This window comes from Rhinichthys klamathensis, unplaced genomic scaffold (assembly GCF_029890125.1).
Source record: "Rhinichthys klamathensis goyatoka isolate OS25496 unplaced genomic scaffold, OSU_Roscu_1.1 h1tg000011l_1, whole genome shotgun sequence".
Classification (NCBI taxonomy): domain Eukaryota; kingdom Metazoa; phylum Chordata; class Actinopteri; order Cypriniformes; family Leuciscidae; genus Rhinichthys; species Rhinichthys klamathensis.
The window spans coordinates 12,269,139-12,281,194 of NW_026606564.1; the positions used below are offsets into that span (position 1 = coordinate 12,269,139).

General features: G+C 40.5%; 1 protein-coding gene across 1 annotated transcript; it reads right to left on the bottom strand.

Moving 5' to 3' along the window:
* Positions 1-9,115: 9,115 nt before the first annotated feature.
* On the bottom strand, positions 9,116-11,578 carry LOC130101265 (uncharacterized). Its single transcript, XM_056266924.1, has 4 exons — positions 10,494-11,578; positions 10,061-10,259; positions 9,775-9,892; positions 9,116-9,525 (listed from the first exon to the last, which is right to left on the bottom strand). Exons 1-4 carry the CDS (start codon positions 11,234-11,236, stop codon positions 9,158-9,160), a joined length of 1,428 nt encoding a protein of 475 aa, XP_056122899.1. The 5' UTR covers positions 11,237-11,578; the 3' UTR covers positions 9,116-9,157.
* Between the last annotated feature and the right edge of the window lie 478 nt (positions 11,579-12,056).

Here is a 12,056-nt window from a genome sequence, read left to right on the forward strand (position 1 = left end):
TTCTTTCCAGTATTCTTGAATATGTAGACATTCCCAAAATATATGGTAATGGTTTGCCTCATTACATCCACAGTTTCGCCAACATTTTGGGGTGTTATTACTCTATTTGGCCGTTTGTATTGGTGTTATAAAATATCTAACAATGTTTTTCCAGCAGTACTCCTTCCAATTTAGTGACCTAGTTAATTTCCACTGAATTTTCCATACAGTTGACCAATCTTCATCAGTAAAAATTATTCCACTTTCTGTCAACCATTTCGCTTTGATGTAACTTGTAGAGTGTTTTTTTCATATTTATTAAACTCTTGTATATCTGAGAAACTATCTTATATCTAATACCTGATGTGTATGTCTTCTTAAGCAAGTGTATTAGCGGATTCAAATTGTCTTTGATTTTTCCTTTTATTTTTCTATCATAATAACTTCGAACCTGAAGGTACCTATAAAAATCTTGATTTTCTAGTAAAAACCTTTCCTTTAATACTTGAAAGCTTAAAATTTCACCTTTCTCAATGAGTGTGCAAAAGGAGGTTATTCCCTTATTTGTCCACAATTTAAACCTGTTATCAGACTGATTTGGAGTGAAGTCATAACCAATCCATTTAAAAATGGAAGTGTATTCCAACAAATTAAATTATTTTATCACAGTTGCCCAAACATTTAAAGTAAGCTGTGTCCATGGGTCTTCTAGCTTATCTATATATTGTCGTAAATTATTATCTGCTAATATTGTTTGTACTTTATAAATGAAAATATCTGACTTCCGGCAACGATCGACGCGCGTTCACGGGTGAACTGAGTGTAGTTTTGTTTTGCTCTGCACTCTGGCTGCGCAGGCGCGTTCGTTCTACGTCACGACGGTTCCTACGCTACGTCATACCTCGTACGCCAACTTCCATCACCCGTGAACGCGCGTCGATCGTTGCCGGAAGTCAGATATTTTCATTTATAAAGTTTTAAATATGTATATTTTTACGACAAAACCGCACGGATTACCCTCAGAAGGCCTTCGTTTATCCCCCTGGAGCCGGATGGATTACTTTTGTGAAGGATGTATGCACATTTTGGGACTTGAAGGAGGTGGACCCCATTGCTTCACATTATATCCACTGAAGGGTCTAAGACATTTTCTAAAATAACTGAAAATGTGTTCGTCTGAAACAAGATTGACATATGCATCTCGAACGGCTTGAGGGTGAGTAATGCATGTGTTAAATATCATTTTTGGCCGAACTATCCCTTTAAACTCTGGCTGAGACAAACCAGCCACTCCCCCTTCTACTAGGTAACGATAACTTTAGGCAGTGAATAACAGCAGAGAGGAGGAAGAAGAGGAAGGACTGATACATACTGATATCTGAGTTTTTCATTTTTTCGAAACTTTACTCAGTATTGTGATGTAGTGACGTTGCTGTTGTAAACATTAATGTTGCTGCTCTATAAACAACATTTAGTTATATTTTAAATATTCAAGTCTAATCATATAATTTATAAAACAACTCAATATATAACAATGTTATCACACATTGGATATTTTCCTCATACCGTGCAGGCCTACCTCGTGCACTTTGGTTTTGGTATTACCAAATAACCGTCTCCAAATTATAGTAAAGTATCGATAGTGGTATCGTTAAAGACTCTGATCATTAAGCGGTTTCAATAAGGGTATCAATATCAATAAAAATGTATGATCCCCGTCCTTACCCAATATGAACATAAAGAGCTAAACATTAAGTACAAAAAATACATTACCAAGGGGTAAGGTAAATAAGTTATACTACACTACTAAGCATCATCTGGTCTGTCTTAATGAACACACACCTTCTGGACTTGAGGAACCTGCACTGTCTGACCCATCTATATCTTGTGCTAACCGAAAGGAAAATGGGTAGAACCTGCTCAAAAGTGGTTGTAAAACTCTTAAAGTTGACATTATGGACATTCAATTAAGTAAAAAACATGTTCACAATGTGAATGGATTCTGGCACCGGTCAACTTAAAAATGGTTACTACAATACAGAGCTTGTCATACTGTCTGGTACTCTCTCTGGCAGTGTTGGTACTGTGCTTGACAATGTAAAAAGAAGATAGCTTCCAAAGCAAAATACAATTTATGAGTGAGTTATCCATGAAGGGTTGTACTTATCAGTGTGCCCTTGAATGACCCACTTGAACAATTATTTCTTAAACAATAGTAAACTGCGTTGCTGAACCCTATTGCTTCTGTCTTTGACCCATACCGTGCTGTGTGTATTTGGATACAGGGCACATGAGACAATCATGGTGGTAGTGCTGTTCTAAACAGGCATTTATCTTACCCATCTGCACACACACTGGCATGAACTGGAAGATATGTTCAATTTAAGAATTATTTATAAGTTTAAAAACAACCAGAATGTGCTATTTAGTAAAAAATAAATAAAATTAAGTCATACATAGGGCTATACTGCCCTCTTGTGTTCAAAATCAGGTAGGGCCATTGTATACTGTATTTATATATAAAGTACACATTGTAATGTTTCTTTCTAGGGCTGAATTGAACAAAAAATGGAAAGGTTAGTGCCTGTTTAAGCTTAATTGTAGTGCAATAACACGTGTGATAGTGTATGTTGACCAACTAATTGAAACCGAAAGTCAAATAAAAATATCAGCGATCTTTCAAAGGGTGAATAACATTAATAATGAAAAGGTTAAGGTTAGGATTAGTGTAGTGTGACAAACCTAGTTGTTAATTCATGTTTAATGTGTGTTTTATGGATGAAAATGAGCTGTTTTTCTGTGGCTTGTGTTGTTTTAACCCCAAATTGAAAATGAAAGTAAAAGTAAATATATCAGCAATCTTTTAAAGGCTGATTAACATTTAAAATTAAATGTTTAGTCGATTTTTTGTTGCATTTTGGATGTGTAACAGTGTAGTGTAACACTTATTGTTTATTCATGTTTAATTTGTCTTTTAGTGACGAAAATGAGCCTTTTAATAATAATAATAATAAGTTTAATTTATATAGCGCCTTTCCCAAGCTCAAGGACGCTTCACATTGACAGTAGATAACAAGCAGTTTACACATAGATAGACAGACAATGGGCATTTGCCCAGTCCAAGTAATGAGCGATTGCAGTTGAAAATCACATTACATTTACAATACAAACATAAAACAGGGCAACGAACATTAATTACAGACAACATGGTGGGCAGTTGGAGTGAAGATGCAATAGAATTGTTGGAACCTAGGTTAACATTGTGACTGTGTTATGTCAGATTAACATTTCATGACTGATAATACTGGTTAAACAAATGTGTTTTGAGTTTATACTTAAATACATGCAATGTGGTTGTTGTCCTGAGAGCCAACGGAAGAGAGTTCCAAAGCTTGGGGGCTATAACAGAGAAAGACCTGCCACCCATAGACGATAGACGAAATCTCCGCTCACATAGGAGATCACAGCCAGAAGATCGGAGAGTTCGAGGGGAATATAAGGAGAAAGTAAGTCAGAGAGATACGCTGGAGCAAGACCATTGAGTGACTTAAAGGGAAGCAAAAGAATTTTGTAAGTGATACGGGATGACACGGGTAGCCAGTGCAGTTCAAACAGAATTGGTGTGATATGGGCAGTTTTTTTGGTGTAAGTTAATAGTCTTGCGGCAGAGTTTTGAATATATTGCAAGCGTGAAATAGAGTGTGCTGGTAGACCAGAAAAAATAACATTACAATAGTCGAGGCGAGAAGTGATGAACGCGTGTACTAGTGCTTCAGCGTCTTTTGGGCTGACATAGGCACGGAGTTTGGCAATACGATGTAGATGAAAAAAGGATGCTTTACAAAGTTGATTAATGTAAGTGTCGAACGTCAGTGCAGGGTCAAAAATGATACCCAAGTTTTTGACAGTGGCAGATGGAATTATTGATGTAGCTTCAAGGTCAAGTCTGGGAATATTACTTAATTTTTTTGTTAGAGATGGAGGGCCAGTGATTAATATTTCTGTTTTAGTCAAGTTCAGACTGAGAAAATTGGAGTTGAGCCAGGTCTTTCATTCGTTAATGCATGATGATAGTGATGTGGTCTGGAGAATAGGATCCGGTCGACAAGAAGTATATATTTGGATATCGTCGGCGTAGCAGTGGTATTGAAAACCGTGGCGGCGAATAATTTGTCCGAGAGGCAAAATGTAAATAATAAATAGTAACGGGCCGAGAACTGATCCCTGTGGAACACCTTGTTTGAGAGTGACAGTTGGAGATTTGTAATTGTGCATAGCGATGTAGTATTTCCTATCTGTCAGATAGGAGGAAAACCAGGATAACGCGGCTCCTGAGATACCAATCTCTGAGAGGCGCATGAGTAGGATTTTATGGCAGACAGTATCAAAAGCTGAGCTGAGGTCGAGTAGTAAAAGTAAGGAAAGTTTCCAGAGTCACCAATGAGTAAGAGGTCATTGATAAACCTTGCTAATGCAGTTTCAGTACTGTGGTTTTGGCGAAAACCAGACTGAAATAAATTGAAGCTATTGTTGAGAGACAGATATGACTGCAATTGAATGGCGACAACCTTTTCCATGATTTTTGAGACATACGGTAGATTGGAGATTGGGCGATAGTTAGCGTAGTCAGTTGGGTCCAGATTCGTTTTTTTTAAGAATAGGAGTGACCGCAGCCGTCTTTAGTGAGACTGGAACAGAGGCAGAGAGAAGAGACATGTTTACAAGATGTGAGATAGGTGCAGAAATGACAGAGGTACAGAGTTTCAGAAGGATTGTGATGAGTCCCAGGATTAAGCCGGGAAGAAGAATTGGATTTCTGTATCATTTCACTAATCAAGATGGGGTTGGTCAACATAAAGTTATTTAGTGTTTGTATCTGAGCTTGCTCACAACTAGAGGTGGCCGGTTCAACACTAAAAGTCCCACGTAAAGCCTCCAGCTTTCCCTGAAAGTGTTGTAGAAAAGAACAGCACAGGTCGTCGGATTTTTGTAGACAGGCATTGTGCGCAGGTGCTTGAACAAGCTTGTTTACAATGCTAAATAGTGTTTTAGGCCTGTTGTTTGCGTTATTGATAATTTTAGCGATATAGGAAGAGTGAGCTGAGTTTAAGGCGGTTTTGTAAAGCTTAATATGGTCCGAAAATGCTTGATAGTGTACAGTTAGATTGGTTTTCCGAAAGAGACGTTCCAGCTGTCTGCCTCTAGCTTTCATAGCACGTAGCTCAGCATTATACCACGGCGAAGAGTGGGACAAGGGAACAGACCTAGTCCTAGTTGGAGCATGCTCATCTAGAACGTCAGCAATGGCAGAATGGTACAAATCAGATATTTTGGACGGGCAGGTGAAATCAAAAACATCAGAGATAGCAGAAGAAGTGATAGATGCAGCAAACATACTAGGATTAATAGCATTGATCTTACGATAAGAGATGTTAATATTGTCAGCACATTTAGTTAGACAAGTTAATGTAAGATCAAGAGTAAAAAGCTTGTGATCTGAGATAGGAGTAACCAGACCATTGATGGAGATGTCATTCAAGCCAGATGTGCAAACTAAGTCAAGTGTGTGGCCATGAGTATGAGTTGGGAAGTTAACAATCTGATTAAGATCGAAGCAGTCCAGAACAGTCATTAATCAAGTCCTATTTGAGCAGGGAGTATCAACGTGAATGTTAAAGTCACCGAGCAAGATGACCTTGGATAATGAATCGCAGGCTAGCGTTAGTAGTTCACTTAGTTCAGAGAAAAAATCGTTTTGCTGTTTGGGTGGCCTATAAATCAGGATGATTGTTAGGGGACTGTTCGAGGACATTTTCAAAACCATGTATTCAAAAGTCGTAGTAGTGTGGAAGTCCAGTTGAGTAAGTGTTATGGAGTTGCGAGAGATGACCGCAAGGCCACCCCCCTTAGTGAATAAACGCGGCTTAGACAGGTGCTGGTATCCGTATGGTGTTAGAAGATTAAGATGCATGAAATCATTCGGTGTTTGCCAGGTCTCAGTAAGGAATATCATATCCAGGTTTTTGTCTGTAATAAGTTAATTTAGATAGGGGCCTTTGTCCGAGATAGAGCGACAGTTCAGCAGAGCAAGGTGGGTTTGCAGCACATCTGAGTTATTATCAGCTAAATTGACATTGAAATCTGACACTTTTATACAGACAAGCGATCGCGGTGGACAACAGTCTCTTAGTAGGCGTTTCGGTTTGACCAGAGTTCTGTTATTTGACCAGATGCACGGGATCACAGTTGGTTTTGATTGCTGATAGTTGATGATCCTTCGGACTGAACGGTGCACGTAGCGCGGGCGCCGGGTGATCCCGAGCGAAAGGCAGTGTTCGTACGTTTCAAAGTCGAGGCGTGGGTGCCGATTAAGCGCCCTGAGTTCGCGTGACAGGTATCCGAAATCCATGTTGGAAGATAACCCAGAAAAAATAAGGGAGACCAGAGGCAGCACGAGTGCTAAAGCCTTTGCTGTGTTTGTAATCGCCATGAGAAAGTCAGCTATTAGCAAAGCCACGTTAGCCAGGACCACAACCGTCACAACATCTATAAAAGCTTACGGAGAGGAAAGCTACCCAACCTGACGGCAAGCTAATCGAACTACTGGTAAGAAGAGTGTTATTAACTCACCTCACAGTCAGTCCAACAGATGGAGGAGAGAGGGTGAGAGGGCTTGTAGCAAGCTGACAGCAGAGAGTTCCCGACGGTAACAGCAACAAAAGTTAAGTCCAGTTTGTAGAAGGATGCAGAGAGGGAAACACCAACTGTAAAGAGTTCCCAACGGTAACAGCAACAAAAGTTAAGTCCAGTTTGTAGAAGGATGCAGAAAGGGAAACAGCAACTGTCCAAGAGCGGGCACAGCAAACGTAACGTTAAACAATAGACGACGAAGCGTGGAGCTTCTGGACTTTTGATGTGGCTTCCAGAGAAAACGTGAAAGGATTGATGACGTCATACTTTAGCTTCAGACACACTGAACAATTTCTCAGGGATGATTCAGTCCAGGTTCCACTTTTTGCCTCTATAGTAGAGGATGCCACTGAGTCACTGTACTACAGCTATGATTTCGATGGCATTGTGGTTCAGCTAGCTGATGTGAGCTACATCACTGCTGGACTTCATTACTTGTTTGTTGGTAAAGTTGATAGGTCCAAAGTATGCAACCACTGGCACCTGATAAAAAAGCATCTGGACCTTCAACATTACAGTGCTGATGAGGTCAGTGCTTTGAGGAAAAGTGTGGGCATTGTCCTGGCCTTTGTGGATGGGGGATATTTCCTGAATCTCACCTGTGTCCCCGCTAACCCTAACAGTGCTCATCCTATGTTCCGAAATGAGATGATCGTCAAGGCCCATGCCATTGGCCTGATCAATGAGACTGAGAAGACTGAGAAGGATGATCGATGCTTCGATCTCAGCAAGCTGGAGTACGAAGATGGCATCGTCAACGTGTCATACCATGTTGCCTGCAACATACATTCGCAGGACCCATCTGTTGACCTCTTGTGGTCTCGATGTGGTCTCCAGGAGGTGGTTGGTCAACATGGAACTCTCTTCCCTGTGTACTCAATGGCTGAAACGGCAAATTTCCAATCCAACATTGACCAGATGCCACTTGATGTTGACGAAACTCTTTCCCAGGTTGTGCGTCATGACAACTTCAAGGTCAATTTCTTGCAGTTGTAAGCATCCTGTCAGTAGGGTGACTACGTGTGATCTTCACATCGATAAGCATCGGCGGATGCTTCTCCAGGATGCTAAAATGTATGTGGAGCATGTGGATGACCTGGCACTCAAAACTGAATCAAGAACCTTTGTGAGGCTGGAGTGTGTGTTTCTCATTCGTCCTGGCTTTCCAGAGGTTTTAGATGCCAGCAGTTTCTTCGATCAGATGATGTTGGACAACTTATTTGAAACAGTCCCGATGCCCACATCCTTTAAAGACAATGAAGATGGGTTAGGTTTAAGACACATTCTGAAATCAGTAGCCACCTACCCCAGCAGTACATTGTTTGACCTTCTCCACAACCAGAAGGGACATGGTGGGTATGAAAATTCCTGGAAGGCATTCCAGTTGGAGTTGGCAGTTGAGCAGTTTATGCCTCACCCCTTGGTGTCTGCTCCACCAACGTGAACAGCTTATCTCGAATGAGGTAATTTCTCGGCCTGAGTCCTATTGGTTCGGCAAGTGTGGGTGAAGGTCCTCCTGCCCTGGGGACATGGATCAAAGACGAACTCCAGAAGTGTTGAGTTCTAAGTCTCTTTCAACTGACAGATTGCCTTCTGGCCGGCCCACAAGTGGTGGGTGAAGAGTTGGCCAGGATTCTTCTGTCAGACCTTTATGGGGGGAATGATCACATACCAATGGATTCCTGGAAAGGGCCTGACCGTCCAATCGGGCAATTAACAGACTGCCAGACAGTTGGTGAGTTGGCAAGGGAAGTCTGTGAACGTAAAGGGTTCGGCTATCCACACACATTTGGTAGGGCAGTGGAAATGGTCACTTCCATGAGCTTAGATCCTGTGCGTTGTCTGGAGTTTGGGTTGTCCAAGCTGAAGTTCTTCCCACCAGTGTTGTATAAAGTACTAGAAAGCAGTACTTGAGTAAAAGTACAAGTGTCGTACTAGAAAAAGACTTTGGTAGAAGTGAATGTTACCTTTTAGAATATTACTTAAGTAAAATTCTTACAGTATCTGATATATACTGTACTTAAGTATCAAAAGTAATTTTCTGATATTTAATGTACTTAAGTATTTGAAGTAAAAGTAAAACGTTTTTTTATATAAAAATAAAAAATCAAGCAGTTAGAACTTTGATTGTGAACTTTATTGTGGCTTTCTTACGGTAAAGCATATTCAGGGTTCCCATATCATAATCTCACTCATCAAATCAAAATCAGTTTTTTCCAGGACTTTTCAGGCACAATTCTCTTAAGTTCAAAGAACAAACAGCATATTTTTAGAGCTGACAAAGAAAAAACAAACAGATATTTCACTTTTGTATGAACTTCAGGTAAAAATGAAAAATAAATAACTTATTTCTTTCAACAACAAAAAAAAGACCTGCTGGTAGGGAGAACATTTTGGTCATGTGGTATGAGCATTTGTAGGGCTCCATCACACACACACAACACACACACACACAACCTATGTCCAGCAGCTACTAATACGCCAGTCATTAGTTGAAACTGAAAAGGTGTCTGTTCATCTTCAAAAGAAGCAGGTTTTCAAAGTTGCCAGAATTCAGTCTTACTCTTCTTGGACTGAAGACAAGTCCTGCGATGCTAAATAGCCTTTCACAGGCCGCTGAGGCAGGTAGAGGAGTGTTCAGCTTTACAGAAAGCTTGCACACTGCTGGGAAGGACTTCAGCAAGGCCATGTGATCTGCTGAACTGGCCATGTACCAATCCAGCTGTTTGGCGCCATCTTGTATTTGAGACGACTGCAGGGCAGAGAAAAAGTCATCTTCATCAGACGAAGTGGACCTGCTGGCATCGCCTATCTGCAGTGAGGGCTCTTCCAGATGCTGCCGGATGTAGTCAATTCCTGAAATAGTGTGGATAAAAATATAAATTATACAACTAATGCAACTGTCTAATCTGCCATGGCATGACCCCAACACAAACTTTTGATTTAAAGTTTGCTATTTTAGTTTAATTTACCATCCATGCACCTATAATTCAAGGTTTCTTTATTAGTACCAAGGGTAAATTTGTTGTGCAGCAATCAGAATCTTGATTTGTGAATTGCCAGTATGAATTGTGAAAATGTTTCACTATCCCCATGATATCTTACCCGTTTTGATTGTGGATTCATCCTTTGTCCACATCGTTCGGAATTTCGGAAGCAGAATTGCAGCAGCGTTCAACTCTGGTTCTCCTGACATGTGGCCAAAACGGTTCATGATTCCCACCTGCAAGGCAGGTTATTTATAGCACATTTCAGCAACAAGGCAATTCAAAATGTACTTTACATAAAACATTTAAGCATTGAGACAAAGTGCCAAAGAAACTTAAATATAATAAAAATTAATCATTGAAGAGATAAGACAATAGAAAATAAATACAATAGTAAAAGTTACCTGTAGAACATCCACCAGAGGCTTGCAGTACTTCAGTGGCAACTTGACTCTGTCAAGTTTGACAGTGAGCAGGTTGATGGTTGGAAGTAGCCACCCCATCATGGCATTTGCTTCTGCTTGCAAGATGTTGGTATCCTGGGCGACAGGGCTCATGACAGCGGCATACTCTGCGAGAAAGGCGAGTTCAGCTGGATTAAACCTGTTGAAAACAAAATACAACAACATTGTTTTTATAACACTGTAACCATATCATTGGATTCATCAAAATAACTGCTGGAAGAGTAATTCAGTAAAATTGAAGTGGAAGTTGGGATAGAATGTGGTGTAATGTAAAGTTATTAGTGTCCACGAAAGAATGGGACAAAGAAAGACATTCCAGATGTTCAATTATGATGAAATAAAACATAAAATAAAACACATAATTCCTACTTACATTGGAAGCTTTAAGTCAGTGAAGATGACTCTGATGGTCCCCTCTCCCTTTTCTTTAATTATTCTCAGCAGTCTTTCCACTGCCAGGAACAGGGAGTTCCACCTGGTGGAATTCGGGAGCAGCAGCTGGAGGGAGCAAGCATCTTCAACAGTTTCGGCTGCAAGGGTGGATTTTCCACATTTGTTCCAAAGTGCACTACACTTGCCAAATGTTGAACGGTTCACTTTCTTGTATGCCTCATTGGATGTTGTTGCTTTCATGGCATCAACAGTAGCTATTAGGTTGAGTAGGTGACAAGCACAGCGCTGGTGCTTTGGGAGCTGGAACTCTAAACCATCATCTTCAGTCAGAAGTGCTGACACATCAACACACTCCACTTCTTCATCCCCTTCTTGATCTTCTTCTTCCTCTCCTGGTTGAGATACACTGCCATGATCACCATCACTTCCAATGGCATTGTTCTCATCTTCACCAAAAATGTTGAACGCTTTTATGAAGTTAGAGGCATTGTATGTTGTTGTTCGCACAATCTTTCCTCGAATTTCAAATTCAGAGTGGATGTCATTAAGGGCACTTGCCAACACATCAAATGTGTGCCAACCTCTCAGCTGTTTACAGACTAGGGCTGCTGAGCATCTTTTGAGACTGTCGGGGTCAATCCAATGGGCAGTAACACCAATGAAGCTCCACCTTCTGACAGACCAGCAGTCGGTGGTGGTGGCGATATGGTCAACTCCTCTCATGGCCTCAGTCACAGCTCATTCCCCTGGAGGCATCATCAATCATGGAGCGCAGAGTCAGCCGTGACATAATTTTTGCATTAGGCTGCAGTTCCTTCACAAAATCTTGAAATGGTTGTTCTTCAAACAACATGGAATGGCCGGAGTCCTTGGACCACATAAGTCACTATAGCTTTGTCAATGGACCTCTGAGACACAGTCCTGGTGTTCACCAATGTGCTCTGCTTGATGCTGGAGGTGATGGTGGGAGTCTCAGGAGCCCTTTTTCTCTTTGTTGATGTAAGCTCTTCATACTTTTTGAGGTGGTGTATATGCTTTCTCTGTTTCAGAGGGAGAGACATTTAATGAGCAATTTTAGCAACAAGATTTAAAAGTCACACAACACAATTGTCAACGGGACAAAAGGAACAATTGTCATTTGACTGTTAAACATTATCTAACTGCAAGTTAATGAAACTATATTTCCATCAGTGATGCAAATTACTAGGAACTAGATCTAATTTGCATCACTGATGGGAATATGGTTTCATTTTTAAAAACGTGTTAACTTAAATGTCACCATATTATCTTGTTTCAATAACATAGAATTATAAACACTCAGACTGCCACCCTTACTAGGCAATAACACTATTAACTGGTACAACCTGCTGTTGTTTGTGTTTTGTAGCCTGTACTGTACTTGTGTTATCGTTTATCTCCCACTGCATGTACCTTAACCCTCTGGGTTCGGCAAACGCACCGGTGCGTTTTGGCAGATTTTTTTCACATAGCAATAAAATAGACTTAAACTACTCCATAATTTCTGGTCATACAGAGTTAAGAA

Coding starts and splice junctions, on each gene's coding strand:
- LOC130101265 (XM_056266924.1), bottom strand. CDS start 11,236: ATGAGAGGAGTTGACCATATCGCCACCACCACCGACTGCTGGTCTGTC. Junction 10,260..10,493: donor ACTGACTTAAAGCTTCCAAT/GTAAGTAGGAAT, acceptor TGTTTTCAACAG/GTTTAATCCAGCTGAACTCG. Junction 9,526..9,774: donor TGAATCCACAATCAAAACGG/GTAAGATATCAT, acceptor ACACTATTTCAG/GAATTGACTACATCCGGCAG.